The sequence below is a fragment of the Chlorocebus sabaeus genome, chromosome 8 (assembly GCF_047675955.1).
Source record: "Chlorocebus sabaeus isolate Y175 chromosome 8, mChlSab1.0.hap1, whole genome shotgun sequence".
In the NCBI taxonomy this organism is placed as follows: domain Eukaryota; kingdom Metazoa; phylum Chordata; class Mammalia; order Primates; family Cercopithecidae; genus Chlorocebus; species Chlorocebus sabaeus.
In genome coordinates, this window is record NC_132911.1 from 100,612,077 (window position 1) to 100,637,657 (window position 25,581).

At 38.6% G+C, this 25,581-nt stretch overlaps 1 protein-coding gene across 2 annotated transcripts in view; it reads left to right on the top strand.

Annotated features, from left to right (window-relative positions):
- CPQ (carboxypeptidase Q) overlaps window positions 1-25,581 on the top strand; it is a 509,668-nt gene that overhangs the window by 187,817 nt on the left and 296,270 nt on the right. For both annotated transcript variants that reach the window (XM_073018231.1, XM_008001157.3), the window contains one exon: window positions 7,930-8,137. In XM_073018231.1, the coding sequence (XP_072874332.1) occupies window positions 7,930-8,137 (208 nt within the window). The remainder of the gene's footprint in view (window positions 1-7,929; window positions 8,138-25,581) is intronic.

The following is a 25,581-nucleotide window of genomic DNA, read 5'->3' on the forward strand; positions in this document are numbered from 1 at the left end:
GAAACTGTCTGATGTTATAAGAAATAGCTCTGCCCTGAGCCAAGTAGGCTTGATATTTACTGAAGTCGTATCTACTTTGTTTTATTCCTGGTAATTTGGCTTGAAGTGAAATTTTAAATAAACCAGATACTTATTGCTTATGCCCACTAAATATGTGTCCAGAGCCCTTCAATAACTACCTTTGTCTTATAGTGCTTTATGGAACATAGAGCAATTTTACCACCATTATCTCATATGATGGTTACAAGAAACCTGGTGTTGCCAATATTATTGTGATTCCCATTTTACAGGGCAAAAATGTGAAGTAGCTTATTCAGGATCAAAAGGCTGTTGAGCTTTATAGCTAGCATTCAAGCCAGGGTATGTAATGATAGGCACTTCTTGTTATTGACAAATAAATCACCTGCTTTAAGCATATATTGAATAATGCATAATGTAATAAATACCCTGGTTTTGTTTTTTAAATAATTACAGAGTAAGATGTTGACTTGTTTCACTGAAAATATTCAGCTTAAGATTTTTGGAAATGTCTTCTTAGTTTTGAATGATCTGATGACTAAATTTCAGTTTATATAAAACTTTCCCTCATAAAACAATCATTACACAGTTTGGGCACTATGCTTACTGGAGTATAAAACCCCACTGCAGTAAACGGTGTGTCATCATGCAGTTACTCAAAGTGGCCTACTATGCTTTATCTCTACTGCCCTGTCCCAGTCTAAGCGACTGTCATCTCTTGCCCAGAATGTGGCAGTAGTCCTTTCAACAGTCCTCTGTACCTTTTCTGACCTCCTCCAAGCCTTTCCTCAAGCTGAGCCTAGTGACATTTTCAACTGTGAATGTGAATTTGTCTGACTTCCCTATCCTCACTCAAAGTCCTTAATACAAGTCTTAATACAAGTTGGCACCCATTTTTCCCATCCCAGCTTCCCAGGGAAGCCAGCCGTGAACCCCAGACCATGATAACTAGCCCATTTTAGTCTACTGTAGCTGGCAGCTCACCTCTGTATCCCACCCATTGCCATGCCTGGATTTTCCCCTGAAAATACCGCTTGAAGCTGATTGAGGTGCGTTGTTTCTTCCTGCTGCTGACTTTACCAGGTTAGATGACAGTGGTTTTCATGAAAGTCCTCCCTCACTCACTCACATTAGTCACCTTCACAAGGAAACACCCAGTGATTAGAGAGAAAGCAACCACCATGTCAACCATGCATCAAAGCAACCATATTCAAAACAAGTTGTTTCTGGAAAAGAGTATACCTCATGTTTTGGAGTATAAATGTTCTCTGTGATAATTACTAAAAGAAATCAAGGTACTCAAGTCTGAGTGCCTGTTCATGCTGCTGCAAAAACAATGGTAACAGTTTGGATTTTAAGGCAATCCAGTTTCTAAGGACCAGAAGCGGTCTATGCTTATGGCTGCTTATTGCTAGTTGGGTTCTTATACAACTGGAGTGTCCTACATTTCATGTTGAATTGAACATAATGGGCCTGTGATAGGCGCCTCTCCACTAAACAACAAAAGTCTCTGTATAAACTCAGTATTTTAGAAGTCAAAGTAGACAGGACACTTTGCTTGTGGCTTGTCCTCAGGTTTCAGTACAGCCAGTGGCTCTCAGCACACCACCCAACAGGGCAGGCAGCTGGCTCTCTAGAGATCATGATAATTTATTGTGCCCATGGATTTTGATGCAGTGGGGTCTGGGCTCTCTCACAAGGCCAACAGAGAAGGTTTAATTTGAGCCAGATCTCAGGAGACACAGTCCGGAGAGGATGGGTCATGTGCCTTCAGTTATGACTTGGAGTTGCACTTTGCCCCTTGTTCCTCTTTCTTTCAACTAGTAGCTGAGTTTTAATTTTTTTCCCTGAAAATTTATTCGAAGACACTGTTTTCCTTTTCTTCCTAGAATTCACAGAATGAAGATGGAGGCCCATACATACCTTGGTTAAAAGTTGGAAGATCATAGAGTGTCCCACTGTCTGTTTTGGGGCCTGGCAGGAAGCCTTCTAGTCACTGTAAACGAACAGATGTTTCATCTATTTTTGTCTTCTCTTCTTTGTTCTCTACCTGAGAATGTCCTTCCCTCATTTTCAGGCTACTGAAATCTTCTAAAGCCACCTTAAAGTTTCTTCTTTATAGGAAACTTCCTAGTTTCTTCCCTTAGTCAGAATTAATGCTGATTTATGTTATTTCATGGAATTATACTTTGTGCTTTCATTTAGTGCTGTGACTGTGTTCTTTTTAAAGTTATTGTTTACCTGTTTTTTTTTCTCCTCCAGATTATACAATCCTTAAGGATAGTACTGGAATTTCCTCATCTTCCTATTGTCCACATTGCCCAGCATGAAGTTTTGGTCTAGTAGGAAGTCCACACATTTGTTGAATTAATTTGGATCTGTAAGGCATATTCTTCCACAAAAAGGACATTGCACAATAACAATATTCTCCATAAACAAATGGACACTCAGAATGAACTGTTGTGATGTTCTTTTATCTGCCTTCTATGAATTTGCAGTTTCCTTACCACTTCAGGCCAACACACTGAGTTTCCCAGAACAACTGTTTTCTCTTCTCCATAACTCTGAGTTCTAGAAAAATCAGCCATTCCATGGACCTATTTATCTTGCATAGTGCATACATTAGAAGATTATGTGATAAGAGTAGAAAGCTAGGTTTCCTTTTGGGTAGGGCTAGACTAGTTCTTGTTCAGGGATTAAGACTTCTGAAATCAGAATCTATTTTCTAAAACATACCGCATTAAATTGAACCCATAGACACCTTTTTCTGTCTGTAAGTCTTTTTATTTTAATGGTAGAAAATGTTGTAAGAGTATTTCATTATCTTCTTATTCTTAACTGTTTGGGGGAAGAATCAAATCAGAAGAGACTGAGATTGGAGTCTGTGTATCAAATTCTCTATAGAATAGATGATCCGTGCCAATACCACAGCAGTCAACATCTGTTGTCTGTACTAGGAGACCACAGTAGTAATTACACACAGGTTAAGTGGCTTAAAAAACTTGATCGGTTTTGAAAATTGGGTGTGGAAGATAGAAAGGAACCTGAGGATTTTTATAATATTTTTGTGATATAATAGACTGTAGCCAAAAGAGTTACTTTATAATGAGTATTTTTAGCTTCAGTCCCACATTCTCTTCAGAAATTAGCTATTATAATCCTTTTCATTACTCTAACAGAGTCTGATGACTCCTATTCTAGAGGGAAACACCCCTCCCAACTCCCTTATTAAGAGATTGGGACCTAGTGTGATAACAGCACCCTGAGCGATGAGCAAGATTCTTGTAGATTAAGGAAAAGAATTGCTGACAACTTAGGCAGACTTTTATATACCTATTTGTTTTCCTTCCTAATTCCTCTTAAAATGAAAATGCCGAGATTTTCTTTTGATATATGTTACATTTGTGAAAGAAGATAGCAATGCAGTTAATGGGAAGAACATGACCCCTGGATTCAGATATCCAATAGTTACAAAGCTCAGCTTCAGCATCTAGCAGTTATGTGAAATTTCTTCTCTGCACCTCAGTCTCCTCATGATAACTACTTTGCAGAGTTGCTGTGAATATTAGTGTAAACAATGGACGTTCAAATATAGCTATTATTATTATTATCATCAATTATTCTGACCTATAGAAATACTTCCTTGGAAGTATACATTTCTGGAGAGTGAACAGGGATGGGTATTATACTTTATTTTTTCGGTTTCTCTTCGTTCATTCAGTGCGTTGTGGGTATGTGTTTGTGTGTGTGTGTTTCACATATTATGTGCTAGGCACTATTTCAGGCACTTGGAACTTACATTATTGTAGGGGTACAACTGGAAACTGATAAATGCTGTAAAAAAATTAAACAAGCTAAGAGGGATAGGATGTTGGGAGTGAGTTGCAATTATTAATAGGGAAGTTAGAGTGGGCCTTATTGTGAATATGACACTGGTTTTGTGTTCTTAGAGGTTTTCCTGAACTATCTTTTGGAATGGGAGGATGGGAAGAAGGGTGATGAGAGGTAAGAGTAAGAGCTTGCTGATTTGTAGGCAAGCATGAATATTCCCTTTGGTGTAAGGTGTCAAAACACAAACTGATATAGAAGAGTAAAATTTTCTAGGTGGTCTAGTTTTATTTTATTCCATTTGAGCAAAAATCTTCCTTAACTATTTTGTACACACCCTGCCTTCCCAAACAATGGCTACTGAATACAGTGGCCCACCTTGTCTGTGACTGCTGGAGGAAGTCATCACCATGACTCAATTTGTTATGGGATTTTCATGAAGCAAGTCCCTCAGGACCAAAAGAGATGCTGTCATCTATTTGTCCTATGCAATGGCCTGAGCCTGCAGTCGTTGTGAGTTCTACCCACATATGGCTATTTAAATGTACATACAAATTAATTGAAATTAAATGACATTAAAAATTCAGATTCTTAGTCACTCTAGTCACATTTCAAGTGGTCAATAGCCACATGTGGCTAATGGCTACTGTGTTAGCACAGACATCAAACATTTCTATCGCTGCAGAAAGTTCTTTTAGTGTTAGTTATTTTATATGTTTCTGACTCCAACATTGTTTTTTGTGGTACTGTTGTCAGTTTTCAGACCTTATTTCCTCTTTTTCATTTGTTATTTCTCATAGCTGATAGGTTTAAATGCCAGATGTAGAATTTTGTGTAAAGTAAGGGTAACCATGCTCTAAGAGATCAGAAGTGCTTTCTTGTGTTCAAATTTTTGTACTTGGAATTTTTATTTCTATTCTGAGTGCCCCAAAGCCTCTTTTGCTTGGTTATTGTTCTGCAGCTGTGCTGTAGGTGTAAGGGAATCAGACTGCTGGGTTCCTATGGGAGAAGGGCTATCAAACTTTAAAGGTAAAATTGAATCTTCATGGAAATGCTTTAGATCCAGTGAGCAGTCTCTTATTTGGAGCAGCACAACTCAAGGGGTGCTTAACGACCAACTGGCTACATGTATGCCAGGCACTGGGTTAGTCCCTTGACACACAAACAAAAATGAACATGGAGCCAAATTGAGGAAATTACAGTTTAAGGGGTAGAGAGAGTTTCATTAATTCAGTTCCCAGATATGTCCCAGGTACCCTGAAAACCCAGAGGAAGGCAGTACCTGATCCAGGCTTCCCTGATGTTATAGGAGACAAGAGGCCAGGGAATGCTCCCTAAAGAAGTGATTCCTGAATGGAATCTTGAGGGATACATAGGCACTGGTCACATGATGAAGGTGGGAAAAGGAGGTCAACAAAATATGAGGTACTACAGCATGAACACAGACACTGAAGAGTGAAATGGCATGGCATGAGAGTGGGAACTTTCAAGTTTAGTATTGATAAAGTCTAAAATAGAAGGGAGTAGGCCAGGCATGGTGGCTCACACCTGTAATCCTAGCACTTTGGGAGGTCGAGGTGGGCAGATCACCTGAAATCAGGAGTTCAAGACCAGCCTGGCCAACATAGTGAAACCCCATCTCTACTAAAAATACAAAAAATAGCTGGGCATGGTGGCGGGCACCTGTAATCCCAGCTACTCAGGAATCTGAGACCAGAGAATCGTTTGAACCTGGGAGGCGGAGGTTGCAATGAGCCAAGATTGCACCACTGCATGCCAGCCTGGATGACAGAGCAAGGCTCTGTTTCAATAAATAAAATAAAATAGCATAAAATAAATAAAATAAAATAGAAGGGAGTCACAAAAAATAAAAATAAAATAGACGGGAGCCAGTGTTACAGGTAGGCAGACTTTGGATGTGGAAATGATGGGTTTTCAGCAGAGGTGGAAATGGGGAAGAGGGATTGGTGATGGTGCCAGGGGCAGACTTGACTCTTCAGTAGTTTGACTTGTTCACTCTGGCAGCTCTGTGAAGGTAAAAGGGAGCCAGGCTGAAGGCTGGGACACCAGTGGTATGGGAGGGCCAGAGAGTACAGACCTGTTACAGTTCAAAAGAGAGGTAATGAGGGCCTGCTGTGAGAGTGCAAGGGGGTTGAACAGAGTTCATGATTTCAATTGGTATTGATTTCTAAGGAGCAAAATTATCAGTATTGGGGGATTGATTAGATGTGGGGGATAAAGGAGACAGGAATCAGAGATGACTGTGAGTTTTCAGCAAAACAGATTAATTTAAACTCTTCTTCCAAGTTCACAGTGATAGGTTTTGACCTATAGCTGCTACTAGTGATTTGCATTGGCAACTGTGGTGTCTAGGTTAGGTTTTGGCACTTTAGGACTCCACTCTCTTGTTTGTTTAAAAAAAAAAAAAAAAAACTTGAATGGAAGCATAGACCATAATGAAGTACCACCCTCATATGACTTTAATTTCACAGTGGCCTATGAAAATTTATAGAAATTTGGCTTCATTTCTATTGGCTCCAATCCAGATGCCAAAATTACCCCATTGTTGCCACATCCCTTGAGTGGACCATCGAACCTATTATTCATCAGGAACAGCTGAAAACCATCAGCCAAGTTCCCATACTATGCCAACAATAACACCAGTCAAATTTCAAGGTAACTCCAGGTTTCAGAAATGTATGAATCTCAAAATCTGTCTAGCCAAACTCTTATTTGTATTTTTATGCATGCATATTATGTGAAAAAGCTAGTGGTTTCCTTACTTTCCATAATTATACATTGCTTCTTTTAGACTATAAATTGAGTTCTCAGTGTTGGTGAAGACATACCTATAGATCTGTAGCCAATAACTTTAAAGTGAAAATAGAAATTCAGTCTGGATCATGGTACCAGGGGAGTAGCCAGCCCAAAGGGCCCATTATCATGAGGCCTATATTGAAAGCAAAAATTCTTGCATTCCTGTAGTGCATTTTAAAAGGATTTTCCAAGTAACAGTTAACATTTGTTAAGCTTTCAGAAAAACTTAGTTCTCTAGTTTTTAATATTAAGGAAATATGGAAATATATGTTGATACTTTGTTTTTTACTGACATACTTCATGATTGCATGGCTAAAGTCACAAAACATTAGGCGTCTACCACTTACTTTCTTTTAGATATATTTAGCCACTGCCTCTGGCCTTTGTTGCCAAATATTTTTTCCTTGTTACTCTAACTGCTCCATCAGTTTGGATCTTCAATGGTCTGGCACATTTTGAATGATTTCTTGGAAGATGTGAAACCCTGTTCCCTAATCAGGAAGATGTGGGCAAATCTTATGGTATAAGAAATGAAGGGGCATCTCTTCTAACCGAGACAACAGGATTATAGCGCCATTACACAACATCTTCACAATTTTTGTTTGAAAAATAATGATGTGTTTGGTGATGAACAAGTACCGTAAATTGGGAGGCATGGGAAGTTTCCACTCTTTAAGCATGTTTTTATACAAAGGAGGAGGGAAAGCTTACTTTTTGTGGTTCTTGAGAGAGGTTACATTAACCATTTGTTAAAAGTTTGATTTATGAAGAACATTGGCTTCTAAGAGTATTCTTCACACACTGGCATCCTTTGTGTGATGTTGTTGTAGGTTGTTTAGCAACATATCAAAATAGTTTTATAAAAAGATTAATATGTGTTTCATTAATCCTAAGGAGAGCTTTCTGAAATGCATTTTTAAAAATAAATCATTAGCATCATTCTGTGAAATGTGTGACTTCTCAGGGTGGGAAAGAATTAAAAAAGAAGCTATCGTTTCAAGCAGTTTGTGATTTAATACCAGTTGGTCTAGTGAGTTGAAAAACCATACGATTTGTATGTTGTATTATTTTAAATGCATTTTCACTCTCTTGGGAAGTTGGCTAACCCCACAATCTCTTTCCCATGCTAAATGGCTCTAAAACTTTGATCTTCTCATACCAGTTTGCCAGATGTAGCAGAAAGAGCATGTGTGTGACCTTTCATGTGCCAATTGAGCCTGGCTGATGGGAAACTGTAAGTTAATCTTGCATGACTTTTATTTCTAGGCATTACAGCAGAAGTTCTGGTGGTGACCTCTTTCGATGAACTGCAGAGAAGGGCCTCAGAAGCAAGAGGGAAGATTGTTGTTTATAACCAACCTTACATCAACTACTCGAGGACGGTGCAATACCGAACGCAGGGAGCGGTGGAAGCTGCCAAGGTCGGGGCTTTGGCATCTCTCATTCGATCCGTGGCCTCCCTCTCCATCTACAGGTTTGTCATAATGATCATTTGAACGCCTTTCAAAAACAAGGGTTTTCCATGAAGGAAAAGTCCTTATAAAATAAAAACAAACCATTCAAATGAAAATACTTATTGTTCATGGAGCTTCCCCCCGCCCCCCGATCCCCACCACCCATTCCACATTTGGTCATTTGTTTGTAATGTCTTCTTGGGCTTTTCTGGATTCCAAGCATCATTTGTGCATTCCTTTAAAAAGCTTTAAAGCTTTCCACATCCACAGTGATCCCATTACATTCCTTATATAACTATTATATTATGTTTTTTCGTTGGAGGAAGAACTGAGTTCATGTCTGCATTTCATCAGAGATTCCTAATGACTTGAGAGGGAGCCAGGCTGTTTTCCATGTTGCTAGAGAAGTAGAGTAAAAAGAGAGTGGGTGAAACCCCATCTCTACTAAAAAATACAAAAAACTAGCTGGGCGAGGTGGCGGGCGCCTGTAGTCCCAGCCACTCGGGAGGCTGAGGCTGGAGAATGGCGTGAACCCGGGAGGCGGAGCTTGCAGTGAGCTGAGATCCAGCCACTGCACTCCAGCCTGGGCGACAGAGCGAGATTCTGTCTCAAAAAAAAAAAAAAAAAAAAAGGGTGGGTGACATGATGGGGGCCATCTATGGTATAGTGAAGAGTTAGGGAATTAGAGTACCTTGGATACTCTAGGTATATATAATACCTAGAGTATTGTTATTATACTGGCTCTGCTCCTGAACAACTATGTGGTCTTAGGAATGTTTCTTAAACTTCTCTAGGCCTCATAATTTTATTCTATTAATCAGGGATAAAGAATAATAATAAATGTACAAAATAATTTTGAGATTAAATGAGGTCAACTTGAAAAAGATACTTAACTATCTGTAAATGATTATCTACAAAGGTCCATATAAATATTTGGTAATATTGTTTGAGCGTAACATAGGAGTTATCTTTTTCTTTGTAGTCTTGATTGAGGTAATGCCAAAGAACTTTATTGGCCCTTAGTCCTACGATGAAATTCAGTATTATTAGAGTGGATAAAAAGTCTAAAAACTGAGATGTAGATGTTCAACCTAGTTTAATAGCTATTATGGCAGTGTCAAACGTTAAGGATAAAATATTTGGGAAACGTGGGGAAAAGAAGCATAACTTTAGTGTTATAGCCTGATCTAAGATTTTTTTAAAATGCAAAAATAATAGCAGATGGGGTTTATTTGGATCTCAAGATTGGATTTCTGAAATCTATTGGAAAGGGAAGCTTACTTATTCTGCACAATTGCTGTTTGGAACTGGAGACACAGCTGCTTGACCTTAATTAGCACCCTACACCCCTGAAAATAAAAATAACTGGGGAACATATGTCAGCAGCTAGGAAATCCTGTCATAGGGTAGTTGTACAAAAGTGCAGAGAAAAGGAAAGAGACATTTTCCTTACACAAGGATAAGATATCTTCCCAGGGGAGGAGGATGGGGCATGTTAAAACTACTTGTTAGAAGTTATATGACTAGTTACACTGATGTCATAGTGCTAAAAATAATGTTCTTTGCGGGGTCTTTGAGGTTTCAAGACTAGTGAAATAATGATTGGACCATATTCTTTTGGATGATTAAACTTCCCAGGAGGGAAGTCCTAAAATGGCTATCTTACTTCCCATAATACCTCCATCACCCCTTGGAATGACATACTCAGCAAGCTGTGGCCATTCACCGTGATTTCACTGGTCATGAGACTTAAATTATGGAGCTGGTCTGTTGCTTTGTGAAACTGGGTGATGGCCAGAAACCTTTATTTAAGAACTGCTACTCATAAGACTAATAAATTCCCAAATGACTTAATGCCCAGTCATTTGCCAGGATTCACTGGCATTTGTTTTTTTTCCTGGCATAATGAAGACATCTGGAAACCCAAGCTACAAATTAGGAGTACCAGAAGAATTGTCCAGCAAGGGACTTCAGAATCTGTTGCTAGCCTCTAAGACTGATTATAATGTTTTGCTGATTTTATAGCCAATCCATATTTCACTGGACTCTTAACTTGTATAACTTTATTCTTTCAACATTTATAAATACATAATAACGTTGGATTTTACATAGTACTTTAGATTCTTTCACATGTTACTTTATTTGCTCCGACAACAATTCAGTGGCTCATGTAGTCATTATTGCCCTATTTTATTGATAGGGAAAATAAAAGTTCAGACAATTAGACATATTAACATATTTAAGTCTTGCATCCCGAGAAATAAAAACTAAAATAAAGCGAGATAAACTATGTTTGTCTACTTCTAGCTTATCGTTTTCAGAACTAAGTTTTTTTTATGAGTATTCTATATTCCTACCTCTGATTCCTCATCTTTCATTCATTCTTCAGACTATTATAGCCAGGCTTTTGCCAATACTGAAACAGGACTTGTTAAGGTCACACATAGCTGCCGACTTGTCAAATTTAATGGACATTTTTCAGGTCATCATCTTACTTCGCTTTTCTGAAGCACTCGCCTCCATCAACTCTGTTTTCAGTATTTCTTCTCTTTGGCTTCCATGACTTCTTTCTCATGTTTTCTCTCTCTTTCTTGTTTGTTGTCACTCTCACGCTTACACCTTTTCACTCTCTTCTCTATTCCTTCCCTGTATCTCTGACTTCTCACTGTGACTGTTTGACCTGAGTATCCTCATCATGCTCCTATGAATGTGGTTCATGCTTGTGAAGATGTGACTTCAACCACAATCAACATTGTGGCCATTTCCAAACCCCCCTCTCCCATCCACACCACTGCTGTGAGCTCTAGGCCTATATATTCACCTGCCTGTGGATTCTTCTTTGGGATGTTCCATAGCTATTTCAGTTTCAATTTTTTTTTCAAAATTGACCTCATTCTTCATCTTCTAAGTCAAAGGTCCTTTATTGCTTTTTCCTCTTCCCGTGTCCGTCATTTCTAATAGTTACTGAGTCTCTTAGGTTCTGCTCTTTATCAATCATTTCAACAGTTACACACGGAGCAGCTCCATTTCCCAGAGCGACTCCATATTCCAGCAGTCAGGAATCGCTAACACTTTTCCCATGCACCACATTTCCTCAAAGTTTTGTGACTTTGCATATGCTTTCTCCTCTGCAACCCTCCATTTTCCTTCTCACTGCCACATACATACGAGTTTTTTCCTCTGGGGAGCCCTCTCTGATATCCACTTGCAGCTCGGGTGAGTTACCTCTTATTTGGTATTTCCACATACATCATCCTTTGCATGCTCTGCATCATAATGTCTTGGAAGTATTAATAGTTGTGGTTCGTGCTTTGGTAAACTAACTGTTGTAACAAATAGCTTCAAATCTCAGTCACTTCACACAATAGGAGTCTCTTGCATGTTCACATAATATTTTCAAGGGGGTGGTCAGAATGTGGCCTTCTGCTCCTTTCCATCTGTGGCTCTGTCATTTTTGAGATCCGAGTTCTCTGCAGAGTCTTCTGCATTCATCTGGCACATAAAGGGATAGAGAGAGAAAGTCGATAACCTCGAGGGAGATTTTCCATGGTTATCCATATCTAGGCCTGGATATGGCACACTTCACTTCTGCTGACATTTTACTGGGCAGAATGCCATTACATGGAGGCTAGGAAGTTTGGCCTATCTTTATGTCCAGGGTGAAAGGAAAGTGAATTTGGTGAAATACTGCCCAATTGCTTGTCTCCACATTAGACTCTTAAATTCCAGAAAGACATTGGTTACTTGTATTTTTTAACCTCTGGGTTCCTATCATCTAATATAATGTTTGATACATGGTAGTAAGTTAGGAAATGTCTACTGAAGGAATGAACTTGTCTGAGGATGTAGAACAAATCATGGTAGGGCTCTCACAACAAACCAGCTGACCCAGTTCCTGGTGCTCTTTGTCCAAACTATGTAACCTGTGTGTAGTAAGTTTAAAACAACTTGAACTTTTAGGGTACTTTGCTCTGTATTTGGAGGAAAATATTCAGATGCCCAATATGCCAGATTATATATTTTCTTCTGCCACAACACTTATGAACAAAGATGTTTTGAGTTGTTGATTAAGGAAAATAGCTCCCTTCTCTCTGAAAAGCATTTCACCTCTATGGGAGTGGGTGATACTGGATTTCATCTAAAAATATTATAGAAGTCAGCAACACTAGAGAACATTATATATATATATATATATGAGACTATATATAGTTTTTATATATATATGTGTGTGTGTGTGTATATATATATATAAAATAATTTGTTGCTGCTTGGATTCAAAATTTGAGAATCCCCTGGAGGGTAGTTTGATGTGACCAGTTTGATTGGACACTTTTTGGTGCAATCATCAATATCATCAGCCGTTTTGGATCTGCAGCAGTCACATGGTTACATGACAGATGTCCTGAAAAAATGTCCATTGCTTGTTGTCAGCATCGTCTCCAGGTTCATTATTGTTGCCGTTATTAGTGTTCTTGGGCTCAACTTTACTTTTAGATCTTCCCTTTATTAATGCTTTTCTAAAGACACTCTTTTCCATCACCATTATCAACTGAGATGCCCCCCATTAGAGCTTTTTTAGGTTTTCTGACAGTAAAATACCTTTCTTTGCTTTTGTCATGGGAAATATATTTTAAGAATAAATGCAATTAATTAGATATTTAAGTCCCACAGAGGAAAGCTTCTCTATGGAATTATTTGTCTTACATTATTTCTCAAATTTATCATATTGTTTACTACATATTTCTTGAGAGCTTCCCAGTTGCTCAGAAATTTCCAAGTACTAGGATTACTAAGGTGAATTCCATATATTTTTTGTCCTCAAGAAATATTGTTATGTAGCCAAAAGAGAAGGGGGTAAGAACATATAAGCTATTAGTATTATTTATTTTATATTTAGTGCTAAGGGAATGATTGGGGGAAAGGGATAAAGAAAGGAAATTACTATTTATTAAGCACCGACTTTGTACTATTCTAAAGGGTTAAAGAGTTTGTCTCAATTAATTCTTTATGTAACCCAATAGAAGTAGATAACTGTATTGGTATCTCTTTTACTGAAGGAGAGACAGGTTCAGAATGATTAATGGCTTATCATGCTACACATCTATTGAAAGAACCAGGATTCAAACTCAGAGTCTCTGGCTCTAATTTCCATGCTGTTAGATTGTACCAAGCAACCTGGAGAGCTAATGCTATAGGAATCTAGAGGAGATAACAGAAGTCTGATTGGGGTTGGTTGCACTGACAATGTGGATTTGGGGTATGTTCAATAAAAAGACAGAATTGAACAAGAGAAAGGAGGTGGAAAGACTCTCTGTAAATATTAAAGCAAGGTGGGAGTGCATGATATATTTGGGTAAAACACAAACAGATCAGTTTAGCTGGAGCCAGGCCTCCTAGGGGATCAGAGAAATGCAATTTTGGGGTGAGAGGAAGAGACTAGGCTTGAAGATTCAGGGCAGCAGATGAGGCAGCTTTAAGTTTAATGTGGAGGAAATGGGGAACCATGGAATGTGTTAAAGATATGGGGTGAATTTTACAGCAGTGGTTCTTGAAGTGTGGTCCCTGGAATAGCATCATCAACCTACCTAGGAGCTTATTGATGTGCAAATTATAAGGCCCCACCTAATACCTGTTGTATCAGAAAAGCTAGGGGTAGGGTCCAGTAATCTGGTTTAACAAGCCCTCCAGGTGATTCTGATACTCATTAAAGGTTAAGAACTACTGTTTTAGAAAGCTCAATTTGGCCGTTGTGCATAGCATGCATTGGAGAGGGAAGGACAGGATACTCCTCTAATAATGCAGATATGAAGTAATGAGGGCATAGATGATGGCAATTGGAATGGAAAGAAATCAGCAGGAGGCATAGTATGAAAACATTAGAACTTGGGGATTGATTGGATTCAAAGGGGGAAGGACTAGGGGTCCAAGCTGATAGGCAAGGATAAAAATCTATGGGATGAATCTGTGTTTAGTTCAGCCCAAAATTTAAAAATCGTAAGTTTCAAATAAAAATAAGGATTTGTGGTTTTAGAGAGAAACCACATTTAGTGATATATCTTGCATGTTCCATTGGGCAAACGTCAGCTGAGCAGATTAGCCACCAAGTCCTTCTTGTTGATGGGATGTCCCCCCTCTTATCTGCCAAGTTTTCCCCTCTTTTTTATATACTTTATTCATTTATGTTGCCTATTCGAGTCCTATAGATATTTGAGCTGATGATCCTTGCTCTAAGGATCCCAGCTTGGGGACAGGAGAATAGGAAATGTAGGGGTCAGGAGAGGGAGCTTGCTTGGAGGAAAACTGGCCAGTTTGGTTTCTAGACATTTTGAGTCTGAGGTGACTGTAAGATAGTCCCACTAATCTGGTCTTTATATTTTGCAAGAAAAACAGTTCAGCATTTCCATTTCTCTGTTGTCCACTTTTTAGATCACCCAAGGCAGTTTAAAATTCTAGGCTGGCCTTCTTGCAATGAGGTATACCTTGGGACTTCTGCCTTCTGCTTTCTCAGTATGCAAGCTCAAGAATACAAAGTAATTTTTATATTAGCCCAAGTAAAATATAATTCAAAAGGTAACTCTACGGAGGCCAAATTGTTCGTTGTATTCCCATTGCCACACATATATTTTTTCCTAGCTATTTTCTCCATTGCCCCAGATAGTTGAACACAGACTGCAACTTTTAATCAGCTAAGGAAGCAAAAGACTTTCTCTTCACTTTACTGTGAAAATTACATCACCACACTGGGTATGAACTAATTGAGGTGGGAATGAGTTGTTGATAGAGCTTGGCTTTGGAAATACTACTGGCTGATGTTTTATATCACTTGGCCTTTGTGTACTGTATTGACAGAGTGTAGTGAAGAGGAGGAGGAAGAGGAGTAATTTGGTTTGAAGATGACTAAGAGCTGATTAAACATTCAGCTGGGGAGAGAGAGATGAGTGAATCCAGGTGATGTTTATGGAGTGTCAGAGAGGGAGAGTGCTATACCATCTGGTGAGAGAGACGTGAAAAAGTATATAAATCAATCTCTATAATGATACTTAATTAATACAGAGTTGATAAATGACATAATTGAAGCAATGGTTGGGCTACTTCATAGAGTTAAATAGCTTCAAAGAGGGCGCTGATTAAAGCCATTACAATTTATAAAACATTCTTCATCTTAAGAAAGCATCTTGATGAGATTTCACATGAACATTTTGTAATCAGAGGGCCAGCTTAAAACACTCAGAGCAGAGGTAAAATGTCTTAAGAGGTCTATTTTGGATGATTTTTGAAAACCAGTTATTCTCAGGGAATAAAAAAGCTTGCTTTCCCCACCCCCTTTGTTTTTTAATGGGAAAAAATTAATGTTGCATTCTTCACCTTTAGACAGTCTTAGATTTTTGATGTCCTGGTGTTTGGTTCTTAAGCATGACCTTAGGATAATTAGCTATCAAGCTTGATTTAAATTGTTTTGAAATATCATTGCAATTTGGGGGGCATATGTGCCTGCTGGTGAAAAATAAGGAAAATACCACTGGGACTCAAAAACAGTACAAGTGACTCACCTCGATTAGGAGGCTTATTTTGTTTTTGCTTAACTCACTCTGAGGCTCATAACAGATGCACAGTAATCAAGCAGAATGCCAATTCTCATCATTCGTGCAGGTGGAGGGCCACTGTGCTCCCAAGGGGGAAACCAGAGAAGGCCCACAACGAATACTGCAATTTTTCCTCTCATCATCCTTTCCTTTTCCCCCGTTCTGATTTTTGAAAGGCAGATTCTTTGTTTGGAAAGCCTTTGTTAGGAATTCCAAAATGTTCTTTAATCACTGGATGCTTATTATTGCATCAGGTAGTGTGACGGGCATACTTCCTCATAACCGATAGAGCCAGGCAATGTACTTTGGAGCCCGCATTCTGGAGTCTCCATGCCTGCGCCTTTGTTCAGCCACTTGCCAGATGTGCGACATTGATGCCTCAGTTTCATCTGTAAAATGGGGGAAATATCTTCCTTTGTTTTTCTTCCTGGAGTTTTTAGGGTTTTCTTTTCCTTTTCTTGTCTTCTTTTTTTTTTTTTTTAAGGCAGAGTTTTGCTCTTGTTGCCCAGGCTGCTGTGCAAATGGCGTGATCTTGGCTCACTGCAACCTCTGCCTCCTGTGTTCAAGCAATTCTCCTGCCTCAGCCTCCTGAGTGACTGGGATTACAGGCATCCGCCACCATGTCCAGATAATTTTTTGTATTTTTAGTAGAGACCGGGATTCACCATGTTGGCCAGGCAGGTCTTGAACTCTCGACCTCAGGTGATCTGCCCACCTCAGCTCCCAAAGTGCTGAGATTACAGGCATGAGCCACTGAGCCTGGCCTTTTGTGGGGTTTAAAGGCAGTAATGTTATTAATGCCGGACACATGGTAAGTTTTAAGTACATGTAAAGTTGCTATTATTATACAATCTTGTTAACTATTGACTGGATGTAGTTATTGAATGAAAAGGAGGCAGGGAGGGAAGCAGGTAATCAGGGAGGGATGGAGGGAAGGAAGAAAGAGAAGGAAGGAAAGAAAGAAAAGAGGGAAGGAAGAGGAAAGAAGAGCTTAATTTAGTTAATGTCACTGTTGTAATTGGTGGATTATAATCCAGTTATAATCCAATTGAAGCTGTCTGGTTGGGAGACAAACCCTATGCCATTTAGATCTCTATCTGTTCAGTTTGTCCAAACTCTGCTGGGGTTATGTATTTACTAGTCTGTCTCCCTTTCTAGATTGGCAGTTCTGGAGACAGACTGTGTGTCTTACTCATCTGGGTATCCCCAGGGCTGTACTCTATGCCTGGCACACAGTAGAGCTGGAAAAATAAAGAGCTGGAAGCAGCAGATCCCTTTCTCTAACATGTAAATTCAAGGTGTCACCATTTCACATTCATAGATGTTGAATAATAATGTAGATGAGGTGACTGACCTTTTGAATTGCTACTTATCAAAAATGGAATCTTTGGAATCTGAGAGGAGACTATATAGTTATGTAAATTTCAGCAAAGTATTGCAAACTCCGTATTACTACGGTGCTTTGTGGGGCTACTATAATTAATGGTCTGTTTACATTTCTAGTACAGACTGTCGTTTTTCATCTGCTTATAACCTTGATATAAACATTTATTCTTGGCTGCTGTTTTGCATTCGTAATTGTAAAATATATATAAATGTTAACCTTCTGTTTTCCACCTTTTTTATTTATCAAAAGCACAGCTCAAGAATCACATCATTGTGGCATGTTTTTCTGAATCTCTGGTGGCTAAAAGAAATGAATGCATTTTGAATTCAGGCTTCAGGATTAGGGCAATGTTGTTTGCTTATGCAGTGCCCTTTGAAAAATGTGTAATATAGCATATGAGCCAAAAGAATCCTGAGAAGCTTTTTCCAGCTGGTCTTTTACTATTACTTATGTCTTTTTTCTCCCTCCATGTTCCTCGCTCCGTCTGTCATCAGTTCAAGATGACTCTTAAAGTCCTCTTGCATTCATCCAAATGGCCCAGGCCTCTTTAGGTGCCTGGAGAAAGTACCAGCCAGAAGGTATTTGTTGGAGTCTCTCAAAGGTAACAATACACAGAGTGGGATTCAAATATCAGACAGGCTGGGTTCTAATGCTGGCTCTGCCATTTAGATGCTGCGTGACTTTACGCACATTAAACAACCAGTGTGAGCCTGTTTTCTCATCTGTAACGTGGAGAACAATGTTTACCTCATAGAGTTGTTGAGAGAATTAAATGAAATCAAGCCCTTGACACAGACTGAAACATGGGAAGTGATCGATGAAATGTAACTGACCTCTTATCTTGGCCATGGTCGTTATTATCATTGTCATCATTAAGATAATGATGGGACTAAGCTAGGTAGGTTGATTTGAGCTGATTTATCTTAAAAGGCACCAGCTCTAGATAAAGCTCTCCTCAGTGTTCAAAGACTCCAGAGACTTGGGTTCTGTTTATCTCCTGATTTCGGGAGCCCACTCTCCTTAGTCTCCCTCAGTCATTGACTAAAAATTATGCCCTTGTCTTTTCCATTCTCTCTGTCCTCATATAAATGCTGGATGTTGTTCTTGCAAGCAGTACCAAAGTTGTGGTGGCCCAAATCAGTATCAGTGGCCAGCTTACCCAAAATGCAGCAAATGTTCTGTTTCAAATAATACCCAAGATATTTTCCACCTCAGAGCCTTTGCACTCACTGTCCCCTTTGTCTGGAAGGCTGTTTCCCTGCTTTGTGTATGATTGAATCTGTTTCAGTCTTTACATTTCAACTGAAAGGTTATTTTTGTGAAAAGCCTTTCCTGACTATACTGAGTAGCACTCTCCCTCAAACTCTCTCACACATAATCTCCTCTGTATGCTCAGAATCCTAATTATATTTGGTAATTTCTGTCTATCTACCTAACTACCCATCTAGTTTTTCAGCAGGTACTTCTGCATAAAAATATAAGTTGCAGCCGGGCGTGGTGGCTCACGCCTGTAATCCCAGCACTTTGGAAGGCCAAGGCGGGCGGATCATGAGGTCAGGAGATCGAGACCATTGTGGCTAACATGGTGAAACCCCATCTCTACTAAAAATACAAAAAATTAGCTGGGCATGGTGGCGGTCACCTGTAATCCCAGCTACTTGGGAGGGTGAGGCAGGAGAACGGCTTAAACCTGGGAGGTGGAGCTTGCAGTGAGCCGAGATCGCGCCACTGCACTCCAGCCTGGGTGACAGAGCGAGACTCCATCTCAAAGGAAAAAAAAAAGACAAAAGAAAAAAAGAAAAATATAAATTGCATGAGGACTAGAAGTGTGTCTTTTGTGTACCTCATTGTATTCTCAGTACCTAGGAGATTGCTGGCACAGGGCAGGTACTTAAGAGATACTGAGTGAATAGAAAACTATTTTAAAAATCATCTAAGACAATCGAGAACCAATTAAACAGATACATATTGTATCCTAGCTATTTTTCTGAAGCCACATTCTAAAGCACCACAGATTTTTTTTCTCAACTTTTTGTTTTGTTTAGTTTTGAGACAGGGTCTTGCTCTGTTGCCCAGGCTGGAGTACAGTGGCATGATCATGGCTCACTGCATTCTTCACCTCCTGGGACCACAGACACAAGCCAAAATGCCTGGCTATGTTTTAAAAAATTTTTAGTAGAGATTTTTGTGGAAAAATATAAATCTATAGTAAGGCTGAAAGAATAGTAAATGACTCATATACTTTCCTGAGATTGGACCAGATCTCAGTGTGGTATGGCCATCGATGTGACTCATATACTCTTTAAAAAAATTGCCTAAGTTTTAATTTTTATATTTATTTTTTGAGATGGAGTTTCATTCTTGTTGCCTGGGCTGGTGTATGGCACGATCTCGGCTCACCACCTCATAGATTCAAGCAATTCTCCTGCTTTAGCCTCCCGAGTAGCTGGGATTACAAGCATGCACCATCACACTTGGCTAATTTTGTATTTTTAGTAGAGACAGGGTTTCTCATGTTGGACAGGCTGGTCTCAAACTCCCGACCTCAAGTGATCCGCCCACCTCGGCCTCCCAAAGTGCTGGGATTACAGGTGTGAGCCATCGCGCCCAGCCTCCTAACTATTTTTAAGGAAGTTGTACCATTTTATACTTTCAGCACTCATGTGTGACGCTTCAGGCTGCTCTACTTTCTCGCCAAAATTTAACTTTAGCCTTTCTAGCAGATACATATTGGTATATCACTGAAGTTTTGATTTATATCTCCCTGATTTCTGAATCTCTCTTTGTGAAAAGTCTACTCTAGGCTTTTGCCCATTTATAATTTTTTTTAAAAAATAATTGAGTGGTAGGGGTTCTTTGTATAATTTAGATACAGGTCTGTAGTCAGATACATGTTTTGCAAATATTTTCTCCCAGCTGATGTCTTGCCCATTCTTTTGTGTCATAGAGTCTTTGCTTAATAGTGCCTTTTGATGAGTAGAAGTTTTTAATTTTGAAGTCTAATTTATCCACTTTTAGTTGCTTTCTTTTATACTTCATCTACATTCATTACTCAATATTTTGCCACATTTGCTTTCTCTCTCTCTCTGTTTCTGGCTCATTTAAAGGTAAGGTTGTTATAACCCTGAAAACATTTCATCCATAAATATATAAGCATGTATTTCATAAAAGCAAGGACCACCTCTAACATAACTGTAGTATCATTGTCATGCCTAAGAAATTTAGCATTGCTATAGAAATGTTATGAAATTTAAAATTCATTCATATTCAAATTTTCCCAATTGTTTCCCTCAGTAACATTGCTGATCTTTTCTTTCTGAATTCCATAATCCAATCAGGGACATGCATTACATCTAGTTGTCATAAAGCTTTAGTCTCCTTATATCTAAAATTGCTCCCTAGTCTTTTTAGTATTTTATGACACTAACATTTTTGAAGAATATAGGGGAGCTATTTTGCACAATGCCTCTCAGTTTGGAGTTGTTCCTCATTATTAGCTTCAGGATAAATATATTTGGCAAGGGTTCTATATGGATAATGTCATACCCCTCTTTGCATCGCATAAGGAAACACATAATGTCACTTCTCCTTATTGGTGAGGCCAAATTTGATCACTGGTCTAAGGCATTATCTCTGAATTTCTTTACTGAAAGGCAGCATTCCACCTTTGTAGAGGAAATACATTGTAATTATGGTGGGATGCTTTTGAGACTTTGTGAATCTTAAGTTCTTTAACAAAATTTCACCCAGTGAGATTTTAACATTCGTTGATGACCCCTACCTGAATCAATCATTGTATTGGAAGTTGCAAATATTTTTCTAATTCAATTATTTCTATTACATTTATTTGCTGTGTGCTTTTGTAATAAAGAGCATCTGCCTCCTTTTCCTTCTTTTTGTTTCTGATGATCACTTCATGGGTTTTTAAAAAATGTATGTGATAAAATTCATTACTGTCATCATTCTTTTTGATAAAGCATCAAAAATTTCAAAGTAATTAATGTAAAAGTTAGCATTATATGATAAGCTTGAATATTTGAAGCACTGGAAGGAATACTCTTTTTATGCATCCAAAGTTACCCAGAATACCACATATAAGTCAACTAATTAGGAGTGTGTAATCAATATCATTTCCTCTGAACTTTTTCATTAACAGCATGAGCTTTGGGGTAATAATCCTGAAGTCATTTTTAGTTTACCATTGCGAATGTATAGAATATGCAAATAAAGATCCTTCATCCCATCCATAATTGCTGTTAATTATTGAATAAGTGAGCAAAATCTCATGTCCAGCAATTGCTTCTGAGTTTCTGCAGACTGATACTCATTTTCCTTTTTTTTAAACTATGCTCTGATGTTGAGGAGTATGCAAAGAGCTCTTTTTTTTTTTTTTTTGTGAGAGAAATAAGGATCTCAATATGGGTTTGCAAGGCCAAAAAGGATGTATCTTTAGGATGAGTTTACCTCATATCTGTGTATTACAGAGAACTATAAATCTATAAATTTATTATGTGTCTTCTATATTTCAAGCCAGGAGAATACCCAAGTTTTGTAGGGGCAGGAACTGACATAATTTGGGGGCCTCTTTAAGAAAAATAATACAAAGGTTATACAAATTTAGATACAAAATCAACATTTATTTACAATAGGGAAGAAATTATAACAATTTATAAATTTAAGAGAGCCACCAAATACTACAAACATGACAAAATTCAGAAAAATATCTTGTTTTGATTAAATAACTACCTGTCAAGCTGCTGTACTTTGTCTGCATTTTTTATTTGCACATTCTTTGATTGCTCTTTGTATGACAGTGCTTTTGTGTTATAGTTTCTAAAAGAATAAAAAAGGAATTCAGTCTTTCCTCTAGTATGGTAGATCATAATTTAGCTTTTATTATTGATAGTTTGGAAAAGTTTATTTCAGCTTTATAGCTTTTTTATTGGTAGCATCATATACATTTTTAGGATTGTTGTCAAATTTTGGGAAAATGCTATCAAGTTTTGTTCATGTATGGGCTGTAAGATTTCAGGACATTTTATGTTTTCTTGTATAGTGACAATGAATGAACATCATTCTATTTAGTTTGTTGTCTAGATCCTCTTTTTTAGTGGCATTTTATGAATTTTTGTTATCTTTGTATTTGTCAGCATTTTGTGTCAAACCAACAAGAAATTTCAATCTTTTCCCAAGGTGACTTACTTTTTCATTATTTGGCTTATTGAGTGATCTATGAGACTACTCATCATAAATACCCAAAGTATGTCTCTTTCTGTCAATAAATTGTAGTTTTGTATGACTTTTGTCTGAGAATGCCATACTTTGTCAGAATAAGATGTGGTGTATATTTTAACACGTAATCCAATATGTTGACACAAATAAAACTGTGACTTCATACATAGATGCATTTGCTCTTTAAGCTCTACAAACACAGGAATTCTGATAAATTCTATTTTGCATGACTTTCTTAAAAATATAAAATTAGAGGTTGTGTTCACAATAGCATACTCTGAATTACTGAACCTATTCTTGATGGGAGAGAACTTCCATTTTAAGCAGGAATTAATGAGGATTGGATGCCTCGACTGCAGTTCTGCATATCTGATAACTGGAAGCATCTTCCAGTGACTGGCTTCTGGATCTCCACCATGGTCTCCATGCTTTCACTGCCAGATGTTGCAGGATGCATTCTTGTTACAATATGACCTCTGACCCTGTGTCTTTGTATTGTGACGCTAGTAGTCCCGGGACACATTCCTGTACCAGGATGGAAACAACTGTGAATCACCTAAGCACGTCCCTGTAAACCGAAGCCAATATATCCCCAAGTCAGCTTTCTCCTAGCTGGGTACTCAATGCCTATAGTCAATCCAGTGCTGCTTCATATGTTGGCAAGTACAACAGAAAGGAAGTCAGAGTGGATTAAAAGATTCCACACCTGTGAAATGCATGGATTGGTGCAGCCCTCCTAGTGAGGCATCCACAGACATTAGCTGACAACATCCTCATCCTCATCCTCCCCACCATCACTTCTATATGTTTTACTGGCCTGATCCAGTTTTTGGTGGTTTGGCACTTGGAATTCTTTACAAGCACTTTCTTTCTATATTGACTTCCTATCATTTTTAGAACCCAGATTTTTAAAATGTTCAAGCTGGATGAACCCTTATACATTTGCTCTATTCTTTCATTTTATAAACGAGGAGCTTAGGGATGAAGGTCATTCAGCTAAGGAGAAGAACAAGGACACATTTTTTTTTTTTAGCTCTTTGTGCTGTCTTTCTTTTCTCTCAAGTCTCCATCAGACTACACCCAGCCTTCCAGGATTAAAGTAAGTTAATTAGGCATGCATTGATTTAATCTCTGTAGGTTCCCCCCAAATTGATATTTTTAGGAGTTAGAATATTCAATGTGCTCCCCAAATGCTGCATAATAGTGTATTTTGCTCATTTTGATAGGGCTTTTAGCAGAGTGAACTGTTTCATGGACGCTGTCACAGGAAGTAGAAACTCACCTTGTGAAAAGGCAAGCTTTCCATGTGCTTTGAGTTTCCTTTCCTCAGCAGGGGAAGGGCCTATATGTGTTAGTGTTAGCTGCCTGGACTTCCTCTGGGGCTTAGTTTTTAATCTCCAGGGAGGCAAGGCTGACAAAATGTCATCTATTTGCCTACTAAGGAAAGAAGCTGTGAAATAGGTCTTCATTGCTTATGCGCCTCAAGTCGAGTAGTTCCGGTTGTATCCATAACATCGTGGTGTATTTAAAATACTGCTCATTGCAATCCTTTTGAAAAGGGATTCTGATGCTCGTAAATACTCCAAAAAGGCGTTATGGTGTTACACTGATTTTTTTTTTTATTTTATTTATTTGTTTATTTTTTGAGATGGAGTTTTGCTCTTGTTGCCCAGGCTGGAGTGCAATGGCAAGATCTCAGCTCACTGCAACCTCTGTCTCCAGGGTTCAAGCGATTCTCCTGCTTCAGCCTCCCTAGTAGCTGGGCTTACAGGCATGAGCCACCACACCTGGCTAATTTTGTGTTTTTAGTAGAGTTTTAGAGGGTTACTCCATGTTGGTCAGGCTGGTCTCAAACTCCTGACTTCAGGTCATCCACTCAGCCTCCCAAAGTGCTGGGATTACAGGCGTGAGCCACTACACCTGGCCGATTTTTGTCTTTAATTGGATTTATTCCCTTTAGAAAACTTGAGTTTGTGGATTCATGTCCAAATACCGCCCTTTACTGATCTAGCTTTTTCTGCTGTAAGTTCTAGGAACCTTTTAATTCAGAGAGGGGAAGAGAAAAGAGCTAGCATATACTCAATAGCTTTTATGTTTTGGATACTTCATAAATATCACCTCAGTTGGACCCTTACAAGAGCTTTGAGAGGCAGGGAGCTTTAGACACATTTTACATCTGAGTAACTTGATCAGGATATTTTGAAAAAAAGGTTTTTGATTATCTCTTTTTCAAATTAAGAGAGTCGTGAGATAACTAAACTGCATATGAAAAAAATGTGTATAAGTCTCTTCATATTTGTAAAGGTTGCAAGAGACCAAACACTGTATTCCAATTGAGAAGTCCAGGTAGAGTATTTGGTTCATTTGTGTTGCTGTAACAGAATACCACAGACTGGGTAATTTATAAAGAATAGAAATTTATTTCTCACAGTTCTGGATTCTGGGAAGTCCAAAAACAAGGCACTGGCAGCTTCCGTTGTCTGGCGAGGACTGTTCTCTGCTTCCAATATGGCACCTTATTGCTTCATCCTCCAGAGGGGAGGAATGCGGAAGAACAGAGGGACAAGTGAACCAAATCTCTTTGTGTGAAACCTCTTTTATAAAAGCCTTAAACCCATTTATGAGGGGAGGAGCCCTCTTAAAGGCCCCACCTCTTAATATCATCACATTGGCCATTATAAATGTCAACACCTGAATTTTGGAGGGGACACTTTCAAACCATAGAATAAAGAAAATGAAAGGGGGAAAACTGCAAACAAATGTGCTAACACCGCATTAATGAGATTAGATGGGTTTGAAGGGAACTCGACAGTCTTGGGCCTTTTGTTTTCGAAGAAGGATTTTGAAAGTTACCTTTTATTGTATTCCTGTGAGGCCCATTTGTTTCATACCCTTTTCCCTTGTCCCCCTCTTCCTTCTCTTTATTCAGTATCTTCCTGTGGCAAATAGTAGTTACTAAATTTAGTTCTCTGTTATCTTCCAACTCGAAAGGCAAAGACACAGGCAGTACCCTCCTGGTAATTATTTATGATATTTCTCCTTCCAGAAATTTGTCCTATGGCAGCTTCAATCCATTACCATCACCTTTTTTTTTTTTTCCCCCATATTGGCAGGAAAAAGCAGATCTGCAGATACGCAAACCTCAAAATCAAGTCTTGGTTAATGAAATCACTCCTCCACTTGCCCTTGCCTGTTACTGAATCCTGTTCCAGCTGGGATGGAAAAAGCGCATTGGTCATGCTGTCAAAAGCAGATCACATTT